Source organism: Colius striatus, chromosome 8, assembly GCF_028858725.1.
Source record: "Colius striatus isolate bColStr4 chromosome 8, bColStr4.1.hap1, whole genome shotgun sequence".
NCBI lineage: Eukaryota > Metazoa > Chordata > Aves > Coliiformes > Coliidae > Colius > Colius striatus.
In genome coordinates this window covers 4,057,697-4,080,668 of record NC_084766.1, presented here as the reverse complement: position 1 = coordinate 4,080,668, position 22,972 = coordinate 4,057,697, and the positions used below count along the sequence as shown (strand labels likewise).

General features: G+C 36.8%; 1 protein-coding gene across 5 annotated transcripts in view; it reads left to right on the top strand.

Moving 5' to 3' along the window:
* The window catches only part of KCNMA1 (potassium calcium-activated channel subfamily M alpha 1), a 445,131-nt gene that overhangs the window by 272,927 nt on the left and 149,232 nt on the right, over positions 1–22,972 (top strand). For 2 of the 5 annotated variants that reach the window (XM_062000701.1, XM_062000702.1), the window contains 4 exons: positions 8,190–8,265; positions 13,257–13,332; positions 15,494–15,664; positions 17,303–17,394. In XM_062000701.1, coding sequence (XP_061856685.1) covers positions 8,190–8,265; positions 13,257–13,332; positions 15,494–15,664; positions 17,303–17,394 — 415 coding nt within the window. Of the gene's footprint in view, positions 1–8,189; positions 8,266–13,256; positions 13,333–15,493; positions 15,665–16,056; positions 16,113–17,302; positions 17,395–17,492; positions 17,585–22,972 lie in introns of those variants that run through there. The other 3 variants (XM_062000703.1, XM_062000705.1, XM_062000704.1) reach the window with 3 other exon arrangements.

Genomic DNA, 22,972 nt, shown 5'->3' with positions numbered 1-22,972 from the left:
TTTAGATTTCTTTCCAGTTTTTGCCGTTTAATTAACGTGTTGGATTTTGATGTATGCAATAGATTTAGCAGTGCACCAATAGAAAAAAGGGGGGAAACTGGTAGAAATCTGGCTATGCCAGGGAATTGTGAGAGTCAAGCAATACTATTGAAACTAAACCGAAAATATAGGTTATGTAAATTAAACAACTTGGCTCTGACTATTTATTACTTGGATACTCTTTTCATTTAGAGATATTCCAGGCTCGCAAGGTAAATGGATTCTGCAACCATGCTAAATACAAAGTACACTAATGATAGGTTTAAAATTGGATAATAACAAGATTACAATACTATGCAAGGTGAAATACAAAAGAAAGAAAAATAGTATGCCTTATATAGCAAAAAGTAAGTAGGACATTCTTCTGATTTGAGCTGTAGATGTATATAGTAACACAGAGAAGTGCCACCTTTCTCAAGTCTTTCCAGTTTGAGAGGAATGATTCAAGTGCTCAGAGATATATATGTCTGCAAGTGTATATAAAGAGTCAAAAACTATTCCCACTAGACTGAGTAGAACTTTGCTATAGTGACCAGTGGGAACGTGACCAAGTTGTTCCTAAGAATGTAAAGGTTCCAATGTAAAGGAGTCACAGAAGTGGAAATTTGTATGTACTGTTCTCCTCGTTGCTCTATTTGTTATTGTCAGCTTTTAATAACATTTCCAATATGATTTGAGATCCTGTACATTTCCTATAAGCACATGGTGCAGTCTATTTTTGTGTCTGCTTTGCATTGTACTCCAGATGGTATTGATATATTTTTGGCATATACAACTTTGTGGCTTCTTTAGGGACAAAAAATAGGAATGATAAGCCATATTCCTTGAAGTGAAGATAACTTTTCAAGATGAAGTTTGTATGTTATGCTCAAAGCAAGAAAGTAGAAGGTTATAACTCCCATTTACCTTTCATTTAAAAGATCTTTTTCTAATTACATGAGATGGTAGCTGCCAACAACAATCCAGTTTTGTGAAGATTCACAGAGTGAATCTGCTTGAGAAAACAAGTGCACTCTATTCTTCGTGCTCTTGCGTGATGGCTAAATTGGTTTCTTTTCTCCATCCAGTAGTATTTCTGTCATTAACTGGGATTAGACGATGGGATGTTGTGTTTGTTTGTGTTTTTTTGTTTCATCTGAGATAAATCCCATAAGAATTGACTGGTTATGTGACCTCTGCCTTCTGCATACCAGCTCTAGCCAGAAATCAGACATGTCAAGTTGCCAAAGAAAATAATGCACAGTCAACAATTCTTTTTACGTGCATGAGCTACAAGAACTATATTCCTTATGAGAGAACCTGTTCATTCCAAGTGAACAGCATCACATTCGTGGGTTTTGGATCAATGGGTGTGGTTCTTTAGTGTATCTGAAAGGAGCTTATGTGGTAATATCCGGATAGAAGATGGCTTTTAAGCTCTAATACATCACGGATCAGAGCAGCATCTGCACTGCCTGCCTGCTTCTGCTATTTGTTTCGCCCATCTAGTTTGTGATACTCTTAGTCTGTCTTGTGAGGCTGAATTTTGCATTTGAATTAATTCTGTTTGCTTCATGCTGACAGAAATGGTCTAGATCATACTGAAGTATCTTTTAGTGACACCATGTAAAGGTGAACTTAGCGTTATCCTGGGTCCAGTTAAATAAATCTGCTTCCAGAGAGAAGTCCTGTTAGGGAAAGAACTCTCAGCTGTTTCTCCATGATGATATTGAAAGAAGGGTAAATATATGACTGTCTTCACTGTTAGTGGATGCTGTGATTGAAGACTGGACAACAATACTTACATGCAGTGCTCCTGAAGCTGAAGATACATAGTCATGATTCCAAGCAAGATGTTAGTGTACCACAACCCTTCAGGGGGCACGCGTACAGAAACCTATAGAAGTACTAGAAGGCGTAAAAAATCTCTTGGAGAATTATTCCAGAATGGATATCGTGTCAAAGCTGGACATAGTATCCCTGAGAAGGAAGAACAGCACACTTTTCGAAACTCCTTGGTGTCTTGTTATAGGGTCGGCTCATACTGGGGTAAGATCCAACTCTGTTTCTTCACAACTGTACTTTGTGATTCTTTTCTCTGGTGCTAGATCTTTAGAAATATGTCATTTGTAAACTTCAGAATAACACTGCAGTATTTCAGTTGCTTTATAGGAAAAAATTACTTCCCAAACTCACCAGCTATAATGTGCTCTCAGCTATCTCATCAAAGGGATTCAGTGTTCACCTAGAATGAAGTCGTTATTGAATTACTTGCTTGTAGAAGGATGGAATGCAGTGTCTTGCAATGGTGGAGTTATTCAAGTATTTTTCAAAATGCTGTAGCTATTTTAACAGGTTTAGAAGTAATTAATATGCCACAGAGAGATTTATTAACAAGTCTTTGATGCAGCATTGTTTGAAAGCCGTTAGCTTGGAACCGAGGTAGATTCTGAACTTGCAGTTTTACTGTTCTGGTTTATCAGGTTAATTTTTTCGTGCTGTGGGCTGTTTTCCTTCCTTGTACACTTGTGCAACAGAGGCAGGGAAATCTATCAAAATGTTTTGGCTAGGTTGCTTGTAAGGAATGGCAGATTCTTTTTCTCCTGTGCTGCTGCTGCTTGCCTTGCGCTTTGAGCTTTTGTTCTCAAACTTACCTACAGGGAGTGGAATCTGAGGTTTCTCTGCTGCTCTGTGTGAAGGCATTCAGGACAGGGTTATTTTGAATCCTAGGAATTACCTCTGCAGTATGTGTGTCTCAGGAAAGGTTGTGATTTCCTAAATATGGATTCTGATGTGTTTAGTCTTCAGTAAACCATATGCTCTTACATTTCATTAAGGTAGAAGTGTCTATTGAATAGATTTGATGAAGATACTGTTTTAACACATGGATGATTGGTTTGTCAGGAATAGAAATGGTGTATAGAATCTCTGTGTATTCAACTCTTACAGCAATATTTTGGATATATTATTATCAATAAGCAAGAAAAAGCAACATATGGCAGTAAAAAAGGGGATTACGTACCTCATTGATGAGAGATAATTGAATGTTTGATGCTGTTTTGGTAGATTGAAAAAGTATCCAATTCATGTTTCTGTTTTATACAATCTCAATAAAAACAAATAAGTTTAGGGGTTTTTTTATTTCCTTCTCTTCCTCTATATAGATGGAAAATCATAAATGTTCTTTTTTGGGGAGCTGGTAATCCCGATGCTGCTGTATATGAATCCAGCTGAAAGCACTGAAAGCATCAGTTCAGCAGAGAGACTGCAAAACTGTCTGACAGACAGGAACACCATATATTTCAGCACCATTAAGATTGTAAAGTTAAAGCTTAAAATAACGTTTGTTTTGAATGATTTTCTACTGCAATCAAATTGCTACTGGCACATAGTTTATTGGTTATGTTTATATCACTGTTCTGGCCTAAAGCATCCATTTCACTGGCTGGTGAGTCAGAAAGCGATAGCTAGAGAGCATTTGCCCCTCACTTCACAGAACTGAACATGTATGTAGTGAAATGAATAAAAATACTCCTGTTGTAATCTAGATCTAGCCCAGGATTCCAACATAGTATTGCATTTCCTATTGCACAGATCATTGATTGCTGTCATATTGGGGCATCCCTTTTTTCTATTGTATCTAGTGACAAGACGAGGGGTGATGGGATGAAGCTGGAACTTAGAAAGTTCCACTTAAACATAAGGAAAAACTGTTGAGGTGAGGAAGCCCTGGCCCAGGCTGCCCAGGGAAGGTGTGGAGGCTCCTTCTCTGGAGGTCTTCAGGACCCACCTGGACACGTTCCTGTGTGACCTGATCTAGGTGGACCTGCTTTAGCATGGGAATTTGGACTAGATGATCTCTAAGGCACTCTTCCAAACCCTACTATTCTATTATTTCAGTTTTTTAGGTAATACTTGGCCTCTTGACCCTTCAAAATTGACCTGAAATGTCTGGATATGTCAAGTATTCACATCTAAGCTCAGTGTATAGGATTTTAGAGGCAGGCTTTTGATTTCTGGGAGTTAGGTGTCGTTCAGATTTTTTTCTCTTTTATTGTTTTGTTTGTTTGGGTTTTTTTTTGTCATTATTGTTTTGTTATGTGTTGTTTGGTTTTTTGGCAGATTACAGGTTGAACATTCAGAATCTGAAATAAAATGACAGCACACAAAATATCCAGGAAATTACCTGGCAAAAATAACAGAACACCTTAGACTCATAACTTCCATTTTCAGTGTAGTTTAAAATGTTCGCTGTACAGGCAACACAGGCAGCTAAGCAAATATTTTCACAGTGAGAAACTATTCCTTTAGTGTACTTGGAGTTCATTTGAATCTTCATACCTACAGCTCAAATTATTGTACTAGAGACAGAAGCTATTGACTAAAAGACTTTGCCTTTTATTGTGTTACAGGAATCTGGTTGGATAATCATAAAAGTTTTTTTTCTGGTCTAGAAGTCTTTTAGCTTTATCCTGGCATTGCAGCTGAAATACACTGCAACTCAGAGGCATACTTTAGTCATCCATTTAGAAACAAAATACTGACAAGCTGAAGAGATCGCTCATTTTACCTCTGTCTTTTCCTGTGATAAAAGAGATTTTCTAAGTGAACTAAATCTTCTTATACTTTTTTTTTGGTATAAATTGTAGTATAGAAGATTATCTCCTGTTTCAGTCAGATCCCACTAGAAAATTCTGATATAAAACCTCTTGCTAAGAAAAAGGTGAGTGGCATGATGAAGACAAAACAACAGGTATTTCCTGAGTATTCAGTTTAGCAGTATGCAGTTAACTTTCTCTGACAGGATCCTGTGAAATGTGCAAAATTAGAACAGACTTTACAGTCATATGTAAGAAATGGACTATTTAACAAATATTTATTATATTGTTTAAATGTAAAACATTTCAGTAGTTATTTAATATTAAAAGAAATCCTTCTTCCTCAGATGTATGAAATACATTCCCAAATATTGATAAGGAAAGAGAGGTGTACATATTTGTATGGATAGCTGAGACAGCTTTGGGAAAATGGGGATATTTTTGTTAGTGCCTGAGGCCTCATCTGGAATACTGTATCCAGTTCTGGGCTCCTCAGCTCAAGAGGGACAGGGGAGTGCTGGAGAGAGTCCAGGTCAGGGCCACCAAGATAATCAGGGGACTGGAACTTCTTTCATACAAGGAAAGACTGCGGGACCTGGGGCTGTTTAATCTGGAGAAGAGGAGACTGAGGGGAGATCTTACTAACATTTACAAATATCTAAAGGGTGGATGTCAGGAGGTTGGGACATCACTTTTTTCTATAGTAGCTAGCAACAGGACAAGGGGTGATGGGATGAAGCTGGAATACAAAAAGTTCCACTTAAATATAAGAAAAAACTATTTCAATGTGAGGTGAGGGAGCCCTGGCACAGGCTGCCCAGAGGGGTTGTGGAGGCTCCTTCCTTGGAGGTCTTCAAGACCTGCCTGGATGTGTTCCTATGCGACCTGATCTAGGTGACCCTGATTCTGCAGGGACGTTGGGCTAGATGATCTCTGGAGGTCAACTCTATAATTCTATGGTAAACAAACATCACAAATTTCTCTTTCTGTTGAATTGATGGGCCTTGAAGAGATAAAATCTACTTAGTTGAGAGTCAGATTTGATTTGTAAACAATGAGGGAGCATAGCGTGAGGCGCCGTGTTTCTAATTGCGTGTTGTCAGGTTTCAGGGGCAGACTGTTTTTAACAGACACTTTGTCAATAGTTAATCTTGAGTTGGACCCATCAAAATATTTTCTATTTAACTTAGTTTAATTTTCATCTTATGTGAGTTTATGGTAAGCTACCTGATGAAAAATGTAGGCTGTTTTTAGTTTGACAACAGTGTCATTACAAGGTTGTTGCTGTGAGGTTTACTGTGTCATCAGTTTACCGATGAACGTATGACGGCAAGCGTGCTCCCATGTGCCATCAATACCAGCACCAGAATGAGATGCTTTCTGCAGTTTTCCTCTGGGAATTATTCAGTTGATGCATTATCCCCTTGGTAAGTTCAAGGTGATGCAAATAATCACACGTTTAGGGACAAAGTCCTTTCATCTGAGTTCAGTTTATTCTCAGCATCAGCTTTTTGTAGTCTGCTTGAAGAACAAGGCTGAAACCTCTGAATTATCTGCAGTCTTGCAAAATGTATGTAAGTTACTAGAGGGTCAAGCAGTCAATGCTATTAAATGTTTTAGAGTGCCAAACAGCTTCATTCAATGACAGCAGCTCTCATCTCTTTCATAGTCAAGCTTTAGAAATAACTATTGGAGAATGAGCATTCCTCTTTCTCCCTCGCTTGGGTTCAGCCTGTGTTAGTGGATGTTGCCAACAGACGAAGCACACGGAGTCTATGCAGGGTGTAACTTAGTGGGGAGGTATGAACACTGGTGCTTTGTACAGTGTAACTTGCCCTGCTACACAGATTTGGCTTGACTGACCTTTTGTGTTAATAGTGTTACGGGGAGTAAACACTACAGGGATAGTAGGTTTCGCCTTCAAACATTGCTGATTATAAGCTCAGACCCTGAGAACAAGACACTGTGAGTACCTGGAAATGTGATTACTCAAACCCACCAGCTGCCACCCTGACATTATCTGATCCTTTTCTTTGTTTTGTTCAGATTACCTTTTGAAGTTGTTAATAAGGTCTTCTCCATTACTGTCCAGTATCTTTGGATAGGAGTAGCAACTGTGAGAGCTACTGCAAGAGGAACAGAGGGACATGTCTCTCAGTTTCAACACTGACCATCCTGTAACTGCAAGTGGATCTGAAGTTTATAATTATTAGGCATCATTTTATTGCTTTTTGTCTAGATCTCCAAGTCCAGTTTTCAAGTAGTGATTAATCTTCAGAGTTCCTCATAGTCAGTGATTAAAAATAAACTTTATATCCGTGTAATAGGAGCAATTTTCCACTTTGCTAAGGCTACTTATGAGCCTTAGCAAGAGTGAAAAAACCAACTTCCTAAGAATACTGTGGAAGTAAAGCCCTGCTTTAAACACATCTGTTGTGTTGGAGTCAAACCTCTTGATTCCACTGAGATGGTGAAAGTTGTGGCCAGGTTTATATGTTAGCCAGGACCTGTCTTTCCTTTAGTGTCTAGAAATAAAGAATAGTTTATAGCACTGGAACTGGATAAAATAAAAGTCAATAAAGAGAATGTATGAGAAGAAGCTGCCCTGGACCTAACTGTAACAGTCACAACACCACGTTACACAACTTTTATGTAACTCCAGGCTGTACTAACCAATAAAAATTATCCTCAAAGCCCTATTTTAATTTTATAAGCTGTGCATGTGTATAATACACAATATACTTTTATTCAAAAATCTGCAGCCAAATTATTTGCTATCAGTATAAGTCTCTTTTAATAATTTAAGCCCTTAATCTTCTATACTCTTTTCTCTCACGCACACTCTGTGTGTGACTCACTGGCTTTGTAGTTGTCTGGCTATTGCTATTCACACAGCCCCATTTCAACACAAAAATGCTATTTCGTTGTAAGAAATAGTCAATTAATAGTCAAAGTGTCCTCTATTCCTACAGTTACAGTCTGATGGAAAGAAGTATAGTAGATTTGTCATTTTTAGGAGAGGATGTGTCGTTTCTCTGTTCTCCTACTTGAGTTTCTGAAATTAGGGTGGAGATAGGCAGCGTTATTACAATAAAAGGCTTTACGTCATTAAGATTTACCAATTTAATCAGGCATATACACAGTCTACTTCATCCAGGTTATCTGATCTCTTGCCTATAATCTCTTGTATTTCAGTAAGCAGTGTGAGAGCTTGGATGACTGAGGAGTTTCAGATCTCTGTGTCTTTGACAGTCTGGACCTGTACATTAGAACTCCTCACAGAACTGCAGTGAGGTTTTTTTTCCCCTTAGCTTTCAACCTGTATATCTCATTCCATGACTTCCTACATAAACTAAGGCTTTCTCACACGATACTACAGCTGTTAAGGAAATAAGTTTAAAACAATTTGAATAAGGCCTGGTAAGGATCTTGGAACCGTTAAATATGGAAGAACATTTCAAAGGTATTTGGCATTTTGTTGATTTCATTGATTGCTGTCATTGTAAGCAAAATGTTATGCTTTTAATTATTCTTTACTGGAGAGCTTCTTTTTTTTTTCCCCTTTTACTGCAGGTTTAAGATTTTTAAGAGCCCTCAGACTGATACAGTTTTCAGAAATTTTGCAGTTTCTGAATATCCTTAAAACAAGGTAAGACCTTTTCTTACATACTGAGTTAGTTGCATTGGTTACAGAACATAAATGGCTTAGGCATGTGGTAATAGATGATATTCTTTTCTGGAAAAAAAACAAAACACTTGTTCCTTGTGCTTAAAACCTTTTTCTGCTGATGAATGATTGATCAATGTCATCATCTTTTGCTTTGTGATTAGTAGATTTTACCTGATGTCTTGATATGCTTGAAATATCTGAGCAAGACTGTGTGCTGATAAATTAAAGCCAGAATGAAATACAAAGCTCTGCACTGATGGAACATTATTTCTTTCCACGTAGTCTCTCCATATTCTGCTACCTTGGAAAAAAACAGAAATTCATTCAAGAGAATGCAGTTAAAAAGTATTTTGAGAAAGAATCGTTGTGGCTGTATTTAGAGGGTTTTTTGTGAACTAAGCATACTTCTTCACATAGAAAACATTAAAACTCAATTTTTTGCCTTTATTTTAATTGTCATTAGCTTTTTATCCAAATAAAAATTAAAATACTTGAAGTATCCTCCTGCTTTTCACTGATTCTTTGTGCTACTCATATATAAAAGTTGTGCAGAAGCAGCACAGCTCTGAATGAAAATTCACATGGAAGGAAAACAAAAGGAACATTCTCATGTCTCGTGGTTGCAGACACATTGCCTTTCATTCTTCCCTAACGTGCTGCAGGTGAAGTATAGAACCCAGCTTCCAATAATTACTGTAAGCTCAAATCTGTTCTGAAATGCTGTGCTCTCTCCACCAGTTGATGATACATGTGTGAGGGCTTTATGTGCAAGGAACTCCATTTCTTTGTTATGTTAATTAGTAGTGGTGGAGAAATAGATCCTTGAGGTTTTCACACCCTCATGGTAAGCAGCTGTTTCTTCAACCCTAAATCTTTAAACTCAACTCTTTGCTGTAAAACTCTCACACTGTCTTTAGCTGTGTGACTGTAAGGAATCCAATTCTTGTCAAGTAAAGAAATCAAATGATTGTGAAGATGTAGTCCAGCAGCTTAGAATATTATCATTATGGCGAAGGAGACTAATTTGTTCGAGAGCTCAGAATATCCAATAGGTTTGCATTTAATCAACAGAATAGCTTTACCAAAAGAAATGGCAATCAATGGAGAAGCTCCAGAAACTCCAGGGATTTTGGATAAATGCTCAAAGCCTCTTCAGGAGTGATGGGAAACTTTCAGATCCATAAATGAGGGGATACTGCATTAATCCCAGTCTATTCAGAGATGGTTTATCTAAGGCTGACCTCTTCATTGAAATAGCATTTCCATGGTGCAAAATCTACACTTGGATTAGGTATCATCATCTCTGTGCTTCTGTTTATGAATGCCCAAATATCTGTTAACGTTCTGTTGGTTATTAGAAAGCCTGCAAAGCAAAACTTCCTTATATGATTGTTTCAATTTACTCAGATGATTAATCCCCAGCAGTCTACCACTAACATAATTTATTTAACTTAAAAACTGTCAGTGCCTCAAAATGTTTTTTTAATGTCTCTCTGTTTCTGTTTCTTCAATAGAAAGACATCTTTTCTCTCTTTTGTATCTTACTTAGTGACCTGAAATGATCAAAATCATTTGGAAAACACGGTTTTGTGAAATGACTGAGTCAAATTAAAAGGAAATTAGCAGAATGTCATTTATTTTAGAGAAGTTTTTACTTACAACTGACATAAATTTGACCACGTGAGCACCTGGGCTTTTATTTATTGTCTTGCATGAACTTAGCTTTTAGAAAGCAAAACATGAAAAAATTGCTTTATTAATGCTACTGCTAACTTCAGTGAGAAATGCTCGTATTTTCAGCATGTTCTTAGGTACCATCAGAAACAAGAGTTCATGTGGTGTGGGTGCTTTTTCTGTTACAGTGCCAACATACTTTAAAATGGAAACTTTCTATTTCTGCATTATGAGTATTTCTCCAAAAAATCACCCCCAAAGCAGGATGCTGAGCACTTGTGGTTAATGGACAATCTGAGTAATTTTGCAAGAGTTAGGGCAATTAAACTGGTAGTCTCAAGACATCTATTTTTAACTAAATAAAATCTACTTTCCTAAATTCAAGCAGTGATTTCCATGACATACAGTGTCCTTAAACTGTTATTATTACCTTAAACTCTTCTACTGTGTTGTATGCTTTTGACCAGCTTCTGCAACATTGTTTTGCTAAGGGATGGTTAAAAACCTTCTAGAATTAAGATGTGTTAGCATTTCTTGCCATTCACTTTTAAGGTTTTAATGCAACTTTCAACATCATAGTTTGTGAATGTAAAGACCAAGGATAAATGATACTGAATTGGTGAAGTGAGACAAGAAATTCAGTACATTATTACTAGCTTTGAAATGATAGTATAGGAAAAAAAACCACCCTGCAAAAGTGTTTGAGATGATATGTCTTGATGTGAAATAAAACCCCAAGGAGCAAATTCATCTAGAGGCATTGTAATGTGCTTGGCATTAATAACAAGTAGCTGCTGACAATATGAGGAACTGATAGGGTAGGAAGGGCAATGCTTTGTTTGTTGCAATTAGAGGAGCAATTCTGTCCTCTTTACCCTAGTATAGCAAAAAAAAGTTTATCCTAACCTATAAATTGAAGTTTCTTCTGCAATTAGTGGCTGAGACATGATGATTAAAGCAGCATATGTTATTTACACAATGGGCAGCAGGGCTTTTGCCAACACTGACATCCCAAGGAAAAAGCTAAAAAATGCAAAAATAGAGGCAGAGACAAACATAGTCTGGGAGATATTATAGATAATTATTAGAATATCAAAAACCCTATTAATTATATTTGAAAGGAAGTAGTAAGGCAAAGCAAAATTTTACAGTATGGTATGAGAAGACTGTACTCTGCCAAGGATTTATTTGTTTTCTCTAATTGGAGATGAAATGTATTTTACTCAGTATTTTTTGCCTTATGAAATAGAATTGTGTGGTGTTCAGGTGAAAATGTCTCTCCTTCACTGCTTTCTAATATTTTCCAACAAACTGCAGAGGCTTAGGCAGGGCTCACAGGAAGGAAGGATTTTGCACAGATGTTGGAAAGAGCTTAAAGCGGAGGAAAATGTTTGTGACTAATCCTTCAGCTATATTTAGACTCTGGCAGAAACATGAGGAGTGTTTCATGGGGGAGAGATAAGGTGCAGTGTGTTTAATAAATCCACAAAAATAAAAGACACCAAACAAGTAATTATAAGTTGATAGTTATTCTTAATGGCTGCTGACATTTACTTGTATTACAGTGATATGTAGAGACCAACCCACACGTCACTGTATCAGGAGCCTCTCCTGTTCCAAGTTCAAGTGAAAGATGATATTTAGGCTTTGCATCAGCGGAATTTCTGTGGTTGTGTTTAATCTAGGAACATTGTGGTTAGGGTCCTGTGCTATGACTGAGTGCTGTTACCAGCAAAACAGGAACCTTAATCAACTATACTTTAGGAAAGAGAAATAGGGAATATGTGTTGATGTAGGTAAACAGTAATTAACTGCAGAACTGCTGGTGTACTGTCTTATTTTTGAGTACAGTATTCATTATATCATCTATCACATTGCCCAGTTGTATTAGTGCACAGATGACCACTTTGCTAACTGTAACAATGTTTTGGATGGAGCTGGTCTGATTCATTTTCCAGCTTTGTTTCTCAACTTTGTTTAGAAAGTATTTACTGTCCTTAGAAACAGAAATATTAATTAATTCTGCTGCACAACTACAACTACTAACATTAATAGTGACCTTTTTTCCCTGTTTTTTATTCTTTGGTAATAACAGTGATTTTCCTGAGGTGTTATTCTTTCTTAAAAATGTTTTCAAAACCAAAGGAGAGCTGTTTGCAATATAGATCTATGAATGGGCAAGATTATTTAAACATAGTAATGCCCAGACTTCAGTTCCTTCTGAATTTGTTGAATATCCTCCTTAGCTTTTGAAGTCAGTGATTTTTGTAAGAGGAGGAACGAGCTTTACTCATTCCTGCTGATCTGAGTGAGGTCCTTGGTTCAAAATAACTTCTGACAATAAGGAACTTATTCAGTAGGACTAAAAAGAGTTTGTTGAGTTTGACTGGTGGGTGTTTGAGTGGGGTTTTGCAATTTATTTGGGGTTTCTTAGAATAACGTGAATGTGAAATACAAAGCACTTGAGCTCTGTATGAATTGTCACTAAGTCCTCCATCAGAGTTCATATGAGCAGAATAACATGAAAATTACTTACAGACAAGAACTGTAAAATAACTAAGTTACCTGATTTTGAAATGATATCTTTTTTTTTCCCCCCACAAAAGCAGCATAATGTTTACAAATTGGCTGCAATAGTTCATTACTTGTTTGCTATAAGAGTAGGAAAACAGTCAGTCCCTGTGCTCATGTATGCAAGTGTTAACATGGTGAGTATGCAACCGAAGCATCCTCTTGCTGTTCATTATTAAAGCATCCAGAGATCTGGGATCAGAAGCATCATAAATATAGAAGCAGCATGCAAAAAATCAAATTAGTTTAAAAAAATCTGTCAATTGTTTGTACAAATGCAGTGTTCAGCAGATAATTGCTGTTGCTCAGTTTTACTTCACTGGATGTGCATGGATATATTCCAAGGTAGCAGAATATTTACATGTAAATAATGCTGATGTGTATAGCCATGAAAAATGAGACAATGGGTGTACTCAGAGGCAACTACACTATGTGTGAGAATGCATTATTTGTTTCTGTTTGTATGAGTACAAATGTAGCTAAGGTCTCCTTTTGTCTTTCTGCTCTCAAATGCATAGGAATTTTTCTTTCAAGCTATCTGAAATGATGCAACTGTGAACTCTGCAAAGAGAAAATAATAGTTTGCACAGCTTTCAGTGAAGTTTTTTAGGGAGCCTGCTTCTCTTCAGAAATCATCATCAGACTCTTTTCATCTGAAGCATGCAGTTGTATACAGGTACATATTAAAAATGTGTGATAAATTCCTATTTGTTGTTCCTTTTCAGTAATTCCATCAAGCTAGTGAATCTGTGCTCTATCTTTATCAGCACGTGGCTGACAGCAGCTGGGTTCATACATTTGGTAAGTACATTTGAAAGTGCTTCATTGACTTTCTTGCAGGTCATCTGCTGTCTGAGTAGCTTTATTATCTGAAATTGCCTTGTTCTGGATAATCCCTTAACACATCTATAGAGTACAATAAAAAAAGAGTCGTCACAGCTTCCTAAATTTTAGGCTTCTACTCAAACCTTATTTTAAAGAGTAGGTAATACATCATACTGAAAGAGAGACACTGAGGTTCTGGAGCATGTCCAGAGAGGGGCAGTGAAGCTGGTGGAGGGTCTGAAGAACAAGTCTGATGGAGAGGGGCTGAGGGAGCTGGGAATTTTTAGCCTAGAGAAAAGGAGGCAGAGGGGGAACATGATCACTGTCTACAGCTACTTGAAAGGGAGTTGTAGTGAGGTGGGAGTCGGTCTGTTCTTTCAAGTAGCGAGTGATGGGACAAGAGGAAAGGGGCTCGAGTTGTGCCAGGGAAGGTTTAGATTGGAGATTAGGAAGAACTTTTTCCATGAGAGGGTTTTTAAATAGTGGCACAGGCTGCACAGGGAAATGGTGGAGTCCCTATCCCTGAAGGTACTGAAGGATGCATAGATGAGGTGCTGAGCGACATGGTTTAGTGGTGGGCTTGGCAATGTTAGGTTACAGGTTGGACTTGATGGTTTTAAAGGTCTTTTCCACCTGAAACGGTTTTGTGATTAACCTCGGGAATAAAATAGGAGACATGGAGTGATGCACCTTCTTGGCTGCTGAGTGTGTCAGTAGGTGGCAGCGTCTCCTCAGGCAGTGGCGGAGCGCAGCCGCAGCCGGGCTGGCTCGGGGCAGCAGCGCTCTGCTTCCACAAAGGATGGCCGTGGTGACATCCCGGCTAGCAGCTGTTTAGACATCATTTCCCTCTCTTTTGGGTTGAAATTTCAATTGATTCTTCTTTTTGGATGTAGCTCTCAGTCACTGATAACACAGATTTTTTGCAATGGATTTTTATTCCCTACTTAACAATACCAGAAACATGTCAAAGAGTTGGTGTAAAAGTACACGTGAGTTCATGAATGTGTTTATATGATAGGTAAATGTTATTGCTTATTATAAACTTTACTGATTGTTTGCTAAATATAAATAAATATGGTTAAGTGTTTGTCCTTTAAGTACATTTTACAGTCAATGTAAAATTGAGACACTTTCTAGCTGCTAGTAGTAATGAGTTATCCAGGAATGATTTTAGTCTTAGGACTTAATGGTGCTTATGTCAGCTGCCAATAATTTAATCGACTTCACTTGAATTATCTTGAGCTGTATCCAGCTCTGTAAGATTAAATTCAGACTGTTCATCTTCATTATACCAAATAGTAAGTTAATTTTCACTCTTACAAAGTTGCACCAAAATTGTAGGTGATTTCCTTTGTGATATACTTCTCATTCATGGGTGGCCATATTTTTACACATCTCTGGGCTTCTTAAAATTGCATCAAAAGGGAGGGAATGCTATTTTCTAGGGGACTGCTTTTTCCCCCCCCACAGCATAAATTCCTCTGTTCTACTGCAGGAATCCTCAAACTTCAAATTTTTGACTGTGGAACAAATTTTAGAGGATGTACTCTTTTTCCATTGATAAATTCACAACTTTGTCACATACAGTAGCTGACTTCTTGGATGTAATAGTGTCTCACTAAAAGAAACATGTCACTAGTGCCTTGAATGGCTGCTTAAGGCTTTAAACCAAAACCATTAAAAAGTATAACTGCATTACACTCTGAGAAAGGTCTGAACATAGTGCTGTAAAATGAAACCTGCTGGCTGCATAAATAAGTTATTTAGTGAGTGAATGGGAAAGATATTTTCCATAAATAGTATGAGTGACAAAACCCAGCTGGATGAGTTCCTGTGTGACCTACTCTGCTGGTGGTCCTGCTCTGGCAGGATGGTTGGACTGGATGAGCTTTTGAGGTCTCTTCCAGCCCTTAAGATTCTGTGATTCTTCTGTGACAAGAGTGTGCAAATTGACAAAGGAACTTTAATGGTATAATTGAGACAGAGCTACGTTCTCTGTTTGTCCAGAATAAATCACAGGGGAAGATCCAGAGCTTCTATCATATGCCAAATTACGTATATGTACGGACTCACACAAGTATCACTAATTTGTGACACAACTCTATTAATTCATGACATGTTTTCTTGTACATTTTAGGTGGAGAACTCAGGGGATCCATGGGAAAATTTCCAAAACAACCAACCGCTAACCTATTGGGAATGTGTTTATTTATTGATGGTTACAATGTCCACCGTTGGCTATGGAGATGTTTATGCAAAAACAACCCTTGGTCGCCTTTTCATGGTCTTCTTCATCCTTGGGGGACTGGTAAAAACTATTACTACTATTGTTGTTGTTGTTATTACAGCTACCTTAATACTTGATCCTATATATCTCAGTACTGTAATTAAATCTGGTAATTAAATCATATCTAGTTTATTGAATTGAAATGTAATTATGTTTAATGCACCCCTTTTTTTTTTCCTATAGAGAAATATTTTGGCAGATAATTAGTTCAGTTTAGTACAGAGTTTTTCTAGTCCTTTTAAATGAATAATGCATGTGATCACATGAAGTGCCTTAATATTTCAACTTGTAGTGCTATGGTAGTCCTTTACCTTGTAGTGAGTGAGTGTAGTATATTCCTTAGAAGCTGCTATTGATACTTAAAGGCACTTTGCGGTTTCAAGTCCTACCCACCCTTCTGTGTTCCTTCCCAGAATTCCAACAAACACTGTGGCTTTGGACTGCCTTAAAGAGCAGCTTGCCTCATCCGGATGGTGGCAAACAATGTTCTCTTTAATTTCAAACATCCTTTCACATCATGACGCTCGATCTTAACTCACAATTTATCCCATGGCCATAACCAGTATCCCTTTTTATCAGCAAACTTTTGTGTTCTTTGTCCTGTATGTACATAGCACCAAAGTTTCTAATTGTCTGATGTCAACTTCTTTGTTGTTTATTGATGTTAGGAATGTTATAGGACCTTTTACAATGTTATTCTCTAAACCAGCAAGGTTTATTTTAATACTTACACTGTGCAAGGTAAGTGCTTTATGACTCACAATGTGTATTGTGCACACACAAACGAATGTTGATACTTTACTCTCATGTATTGATTTCACATATACATACACCTTACAGAAGTGACATGTATATATGAATGCCATATATGAGACACATAGAGATGCATATATATGACTATATATATGAGTGTAAATCTGTGCATTCCCATCTGTGTTTATTGACATACGAAGACAAAGAGCATGTCAAACTGGCAGTAGCTCTTCGAAGTATCCAGCCACAAGCAAAATGTTTGTTGGACAAAACATGGCAGAATAATTTTTATTTTCTCCTCCAACCCTTTTTTTCTCTCATGTGTTGCTCCAATCCTTTTAAAACCAGAAACTTTTGTAAACATTTTTTTGGGGGGCGGGGGGAGTGACCTTTTTGTTTCTTGACAGGGGGAATAACCTCTGATTCTATCTTGGTTTTGTCTTCTTTTGAATCCTAATAATGGGGGAAAACATCTGACTTCTGAAGTGAAAATGTAACAGTAATGATAATACTCGGTTTTGGTTTTTATTTTTGCAGTGGAGCTGGGATAGGTTTTTTTTTCCTCTCCCCTCTTCAGGAAAAATGAGACATAACTGTATTTTATGATTAGATACCAGTTTGAATTGATTTTGTTCTTGTTTTGTTTTGTGTGCCCATTTTTCCTCTTGACTATTTTCTTTATTTATAAGGTTTGCACCTTCTCCAAGACCAACTTTTACATTGAACCCTCTTGTTTTGTTTGATAACAACTTTTACCTTTTTTTTTTTAATATATATTTTCTTTTTAAACATCTTCATAGATCTAATTCAGATCTTAAAGATATATATCTTCTGAAAATATTCATCATCCCCCTTTCTTTGGCCTCTCTTTTTAGTCTTTTCTTCTGTCTCCTATCTTCTTCTTAGGCCATGTTTGCCAGCTACGTCCCTGAAATCATAGAGTTAATAGGAAACCGCAAGAAATATGGTGGTTCCTATAGTGCGGTTAGTGGAAGAAAGTAAGTATCCCAAGAGGCTCTGCTGCCTCTGCTGCAGTAGAACACTCTCTGCATGCCATTTTCTTTTTTTTTTTTGTGTTTTTGTTTCATGCATGTAGGCAATGTTTGCTCGCTACGTGCCAGAAATTGCTGCTCTCATCCTTAATCGGAAGAAATACGGCGGGACTTTTAACTCAACCCGAGGCAGAAAGTAAGTCAAAAAAGACCAGGTGTGATTGTGTGACTTTAAAGAGCCCCTGAAAGTGGTAATAGCTGACTCACAGCTTCTAAGGCTGTATGCCTTGACATCAGATGTTACCACTGGACAGTTGTCACACTATAATTAGAGACCTGGGCTATGCTATGGTACAAGTCACAACGTTTTGTCCCTACTTCAAGAGAACCTGGACACCACTAAGACTCCACTGGCACATCTTGTAACAAATAACTGCTATTGCATATGCAGTTAGCTTCTGGAACAAGGTTGACCTGTCACTTCAGTTTTGGGCACCAGATTGTTTTGTAGTCATCTCTTAACTAAGTGACGACGATAACCCAGATGATTTCCAAGCAAGTAATTTTTGTAGAACACTTAGGTGTACTGGAATACAAAATATGAGATTGATGTTGATTGGGTTATTCCATTAGACTGACTATGTCAGAAGGCTGATAGTTTCTCAGTATTCAGTCAGCAGAGTCTGGTTTCACACAGCTCCTTTTGTCTTCATATTGGTATTACAAACACTCAATGCTTTTAGGACCAATGTTGAGATTTTGAAGTGGTTGTCTTCACAAGCCATATAAATCCTATCCTAAGAAGAGCAAGTGGCAGCCTTAGTATCAATATAGGATGAAAATAACCCCAAATCCATAACAAAACCCCATTTTTACCTGGTAGGAAAAGTTAATTTTTATTGGACCACATTGATTCACTTTGTTTCTCCTGAAAGCCTGCTTGTTTTCTTGACCAAGTTAAAACTTGGTCTTTCTGGCATTCTCAGCATCTAGACCTGCTGGGATATAGCCTTTAATGAACTACTTGGCAATGTAGTAGTTTCTCTTCTGTATCACCTTTATTGTTGCCATCTTTTGTTTCATTACATATCACTGTGACATTCACTGGTGGAGATACATTTGCCCTAAAATCCTAGTTATATAGAGTCCTTCCTATATAACATAAAGAAGGCAAGCAACACATCTAATTAATCATCCCTCTCCTTAAGGAGACAACTTTTTTACTTTATTCTTTTCCTTTTACTTTATTTCACCCATGCATCATTTTATACGTGTGGATTATGATTTCATAAAGTTGTTTCCCCTCTCTATGGAGCAGAAAGTCTGTATCTGTCCCACAGATTGAATTCCAGAATACTGTTTTACACAGATAGATCAAAGTTTTTCCTTAAGTTATAGCTTATACTGCTGTGTGTTCAGTAATTAGTCAAGTAATTAGATTGACAGAGTTGAAAGTGTCAATAAATCTGGTGTTTTGAGATGTCCAAAGTTTAGGGCTTTTCTAACTGTAAACACTAATGTTGGAAACTTAGTGGTTGGACTAGATGATCTCTAGAGGTCCCTTCCAACCCCTACCATTCTATGATTCTGTGAAACATCAGAACTCCAGATTAACAAAATGCCTTAATTTACTTTGAGATAGAGTAGTATAATTACTTTCCTAAAAGGTTTGTGACAAAGGCAGTTTCATATCTCAGTTTCATATCTATACTCATACATGGTTTCTCAGAGAGAAGGTTTTCAAACACAGACCTTACACCTCTGGTTTTGAAGCTCCAAAGGAGTTATAGCAGAGAAGAACATGGTTAAAAACTATTTTACATACAGAGTTATAGTCTGTTCCCTTTTACATTGTCACTAGTACCCAGCATTGCTCAGATATCTCTAAACTTAGACCTGATCTTCAGTCAGAATCCCCCAACCTGAAAAGCTCAACTCCAGATTACAGGCTTCTGCTAGCTTTGGGGCATGCTTACTTTTGGTTTTTTCACCTTTTTTTTTTGTCTTATGTGCACTGTCTTTGTTTTTAGCTCTCTCTTTTGTCAGTGCTTTCTCTGCTGATCTCTACTGCCTGTATAACTTGCTGTTTGAATCTCAGCTCTCTCAGCATACAGACTGTTCAATTTACTTTATGCATTGTTTTTGGGTTCAAGCATTAATTACTAAGTAGTTTAAAAATGCCCTTTGCTCACGTGGGTCTTTCATCAGAGAATCTAAGCTTGGGAACTGCACAGTAAAAAGCCATTAGCACCCCTTGTTTGATGTTGCTTTTGCAGTCAGTAGAACAAGATTGATGAAATGTTATGTTTGGCCAAAATTTAAATTTTCATTTGGAATTCAGTGTTGAGAGAATGGATTGTCAGAACCAATAAGTTTTCTTTTGCTTGGGATATGGACATGTGGTAATAATTGGCAATATAAGGTCTTTAGTTGAGCAACCAAGCATAGATTCTGGCAGCAAACATAAGGAGAAACTACAGTTGTTCTATTCCTAATGTCAAAAAGTTTCCAGATAAAATGAAATACATGTACAGAATGAAAACAGCGAAATTTTGTTGAAAGATGCAGTTTCAACTCTTCAAAAAGCAAATGTATATCCTTTTAAACTTTCTCCCAAAGAGGTAAATACATAAGATCTTCTTTTTAGCATTTATATATATGTTTATACGTGTTGCCTCATGAACTGTGCTTCTGGAATAACCTGCTTCTATATGATAATGAAACATTTGAGTGGGAAGTTAAAATATACCTATGATTATGTTTTGAGGGAAGTTAAAATCTACCTATGATTATGTTTTGAGGATTGCACTACATTGCTTTAATCCTAAGGAGAGCCTTGCTATAGAAGTGTAACTATAAAAGCAACTTGAACGTATGCATAAAGTTATTTGTACTACAATCCCCATTTACTAAAGAACACCAGTAAGTTTGGTCTCACATTTCATTTTGCTTTTTAGCCAATAAAGTCTCAAAAACTATATAGAATCATTTTTGCACAATAAAGGAGCTTACTTCTCTCTTCGATGAGACACACACATACAGTTTGGAAACAGAAGTAGTTTGTAGGCACTATGCAATTATCACTGGTTAGTAATAGGTAGTTTTGTTACAAAAGGCCACAGGGAACTGTAGATTTTTACCTTTAATTTATAATCTCTGCTTTGTAATGCATTCCTGTCTCATAGAACACAAAGCAGGGATTTTATTATAGGCTTTGACTGAAGTCTCACCTGCTAAATAAGCAACGGTACTCACTGTTGCACATATACTGAGATGCATACCAGTATATCTGTGCAAAATATGACCAAGAACAAACATATACATTTAATGACATGTAGCACAGTGACTTTGGAGCAATTACAGCCTAATGCAAGAGGAAAAAAAGTTACTAAAAAAGCCAGCAATCCATGTCTTGAATTTCACATTTGTAACCAATGAGATCTGCTCTATGAGCAATGAGATTACTGCCAAAGAGCTATTTTGCTCCTATTTAGAGTTCAACTCGTTATAGACTCTAATATTTTTACTATATGCTCTGATACACCAGAATCAGACTAGTAACTACCTGACTTTTGTTCAATGGACCCAAGTTTATGCTTTCTGAAAATGAGAAATGCTTTTAAAAAACAAAGGAGACAAGTTTATAATGAGGGTTAACTCATTAATCCCTTCATCACCAAGCATTATGTTGTCACACTGAATAATATCTGCAATATTATATACCATCTATCTCAATAAAACATTATGAAACTTACTAATCAGTAAGAAATAACTAATGAAAGCATGTACTTGAAAAAAGTCATACTCAGGAAATGTCATAAATCCAATCAGGGATAACTAGTTTAATTATGAACAGGTAATCTAGTTTTGAATGACAAAATGCTGGAACTAAAAGCTAGATGCAACAGGTAGTTGGGTAAAGAAAAAACCTGACCTTTTATTACAATATTATGGAAAGTGTCTAGATTAAGGGTTAGTTTAGAAAATGTTGGAAATTATATATATAGATCAGCTGGGACATTGATTGACCTTTTTTACATCAGTTACAAACTGAAACATTATATAGCTTGTTATATAGCTTCCTCTTAACCATTTTTGTTCATAATTTGGAGACCAGCAGCTGGTTCCCTACACTCTATCTACATTTAGCTCTTTCCCTGTTCAGGCTTTTGATTTGATTGACTCCATCCAGTCATTTTTTGCAGCCTCTCTGCAGAACTCACAAGTTAGTATTCAAGGGATCATTTTAAAGTGATGTTTTTCAAGTGAGGTACCATAGAAGGATGAAAGGAATCTGCAGCTCTGTCAATATAGCTATTGTTTTCAGGGTGTAGCAGTAAGCCTACAGGTTAGTTCATCTACACATGCCTTTGGAAGGCTGGAAGAGGCTCTGATCACTTGGAGTTTGGATGATTTTCCAAAGCGCTCCAGCTAACCTCTTAACTATAACATTCAGGCTTTAAGTCTTATGAGGCAGATGTTTTCTTCAAGGAATTGTTGGGTTTGGGTGAGTGGAATACTTCTGTTGCATTCTTTTTGTGATATTTGGAACTTACACATTCTGTCCTAGCCAAAATATGACTTACAAGATCATCTGTGTTGTTTCTTTCAAGAAGAAAGCATCAGTTTATTTGTTTATAATGTTCATAATATTTAGGTCTGAGATTTAGTTAAAAATCCAGAATTTGTCTTACCTCTACTAATTTGTAATTAACCTTTTATTCTGCATTTAATAATTGACTCTAGAATCAAGAGTGCTCTTCACTCAGTTGTCTCATTTCTGTATTCAGGAGTTTATACGATCAGACTGGATTTTAATTCTGTGGTTGATATCATCAGACTGTGAAATAGTTTCCAGTTGAGGAAAGTTTGTAACCTGATGCACTGAAAGACAGACTGACTAACTTAATGATATTTTTTCAGTCTTTACATTGAATTATTGACTTTTAGTTCCATGACAAAAAGTTCCATGTAAAGTTTTGCCTGTTTCATGTGAAGCTGCTATCAAGTCCAATGGAAACTCTTTGAAGGCAGCAAGCAGACACTGCTTTTCTTGCCCAAACAGTAAATATTTATCCTGAACTTTAGTAAATTTTTAAATTATCTTAAAAGATCCAGATTTTATTGATTTTTAAGTTGTTTTTAAAAGATCCAGAAGTGTTACTGTAGTTAAAATATGAGATTAAAATCTGTGTTTTAATGAAATCACAGTCCTTTCCTTTAGAAGCTATTAAAACCTCTTGTTTCTCCTCTCTCATGATCTGCTCTGCTTCCCAGAGATTTCTTCAGATTTCTTCAATTTACAAGCCATAAATTAGCAAATCATCAACATATCAACAGGAATAATCATCTGCTAGAGATTCCTTCCAGAAGGAAACATGGGATTCAATAACTAAACTTCACAGAGTAAAATAAAAAACTGTAGACAGATAGATATGGTAAACAGAAAGACAAACAGATAATTCAAGTTGACAGACCATCTTGGACCCATTAGACATTTGAATGTGATTTAAAAGAAGGAAAAAAAAATAATTAAGACTTACCCAAATACTTTGGCAAAGGTCCATTTGCTGCAGTAATGAGA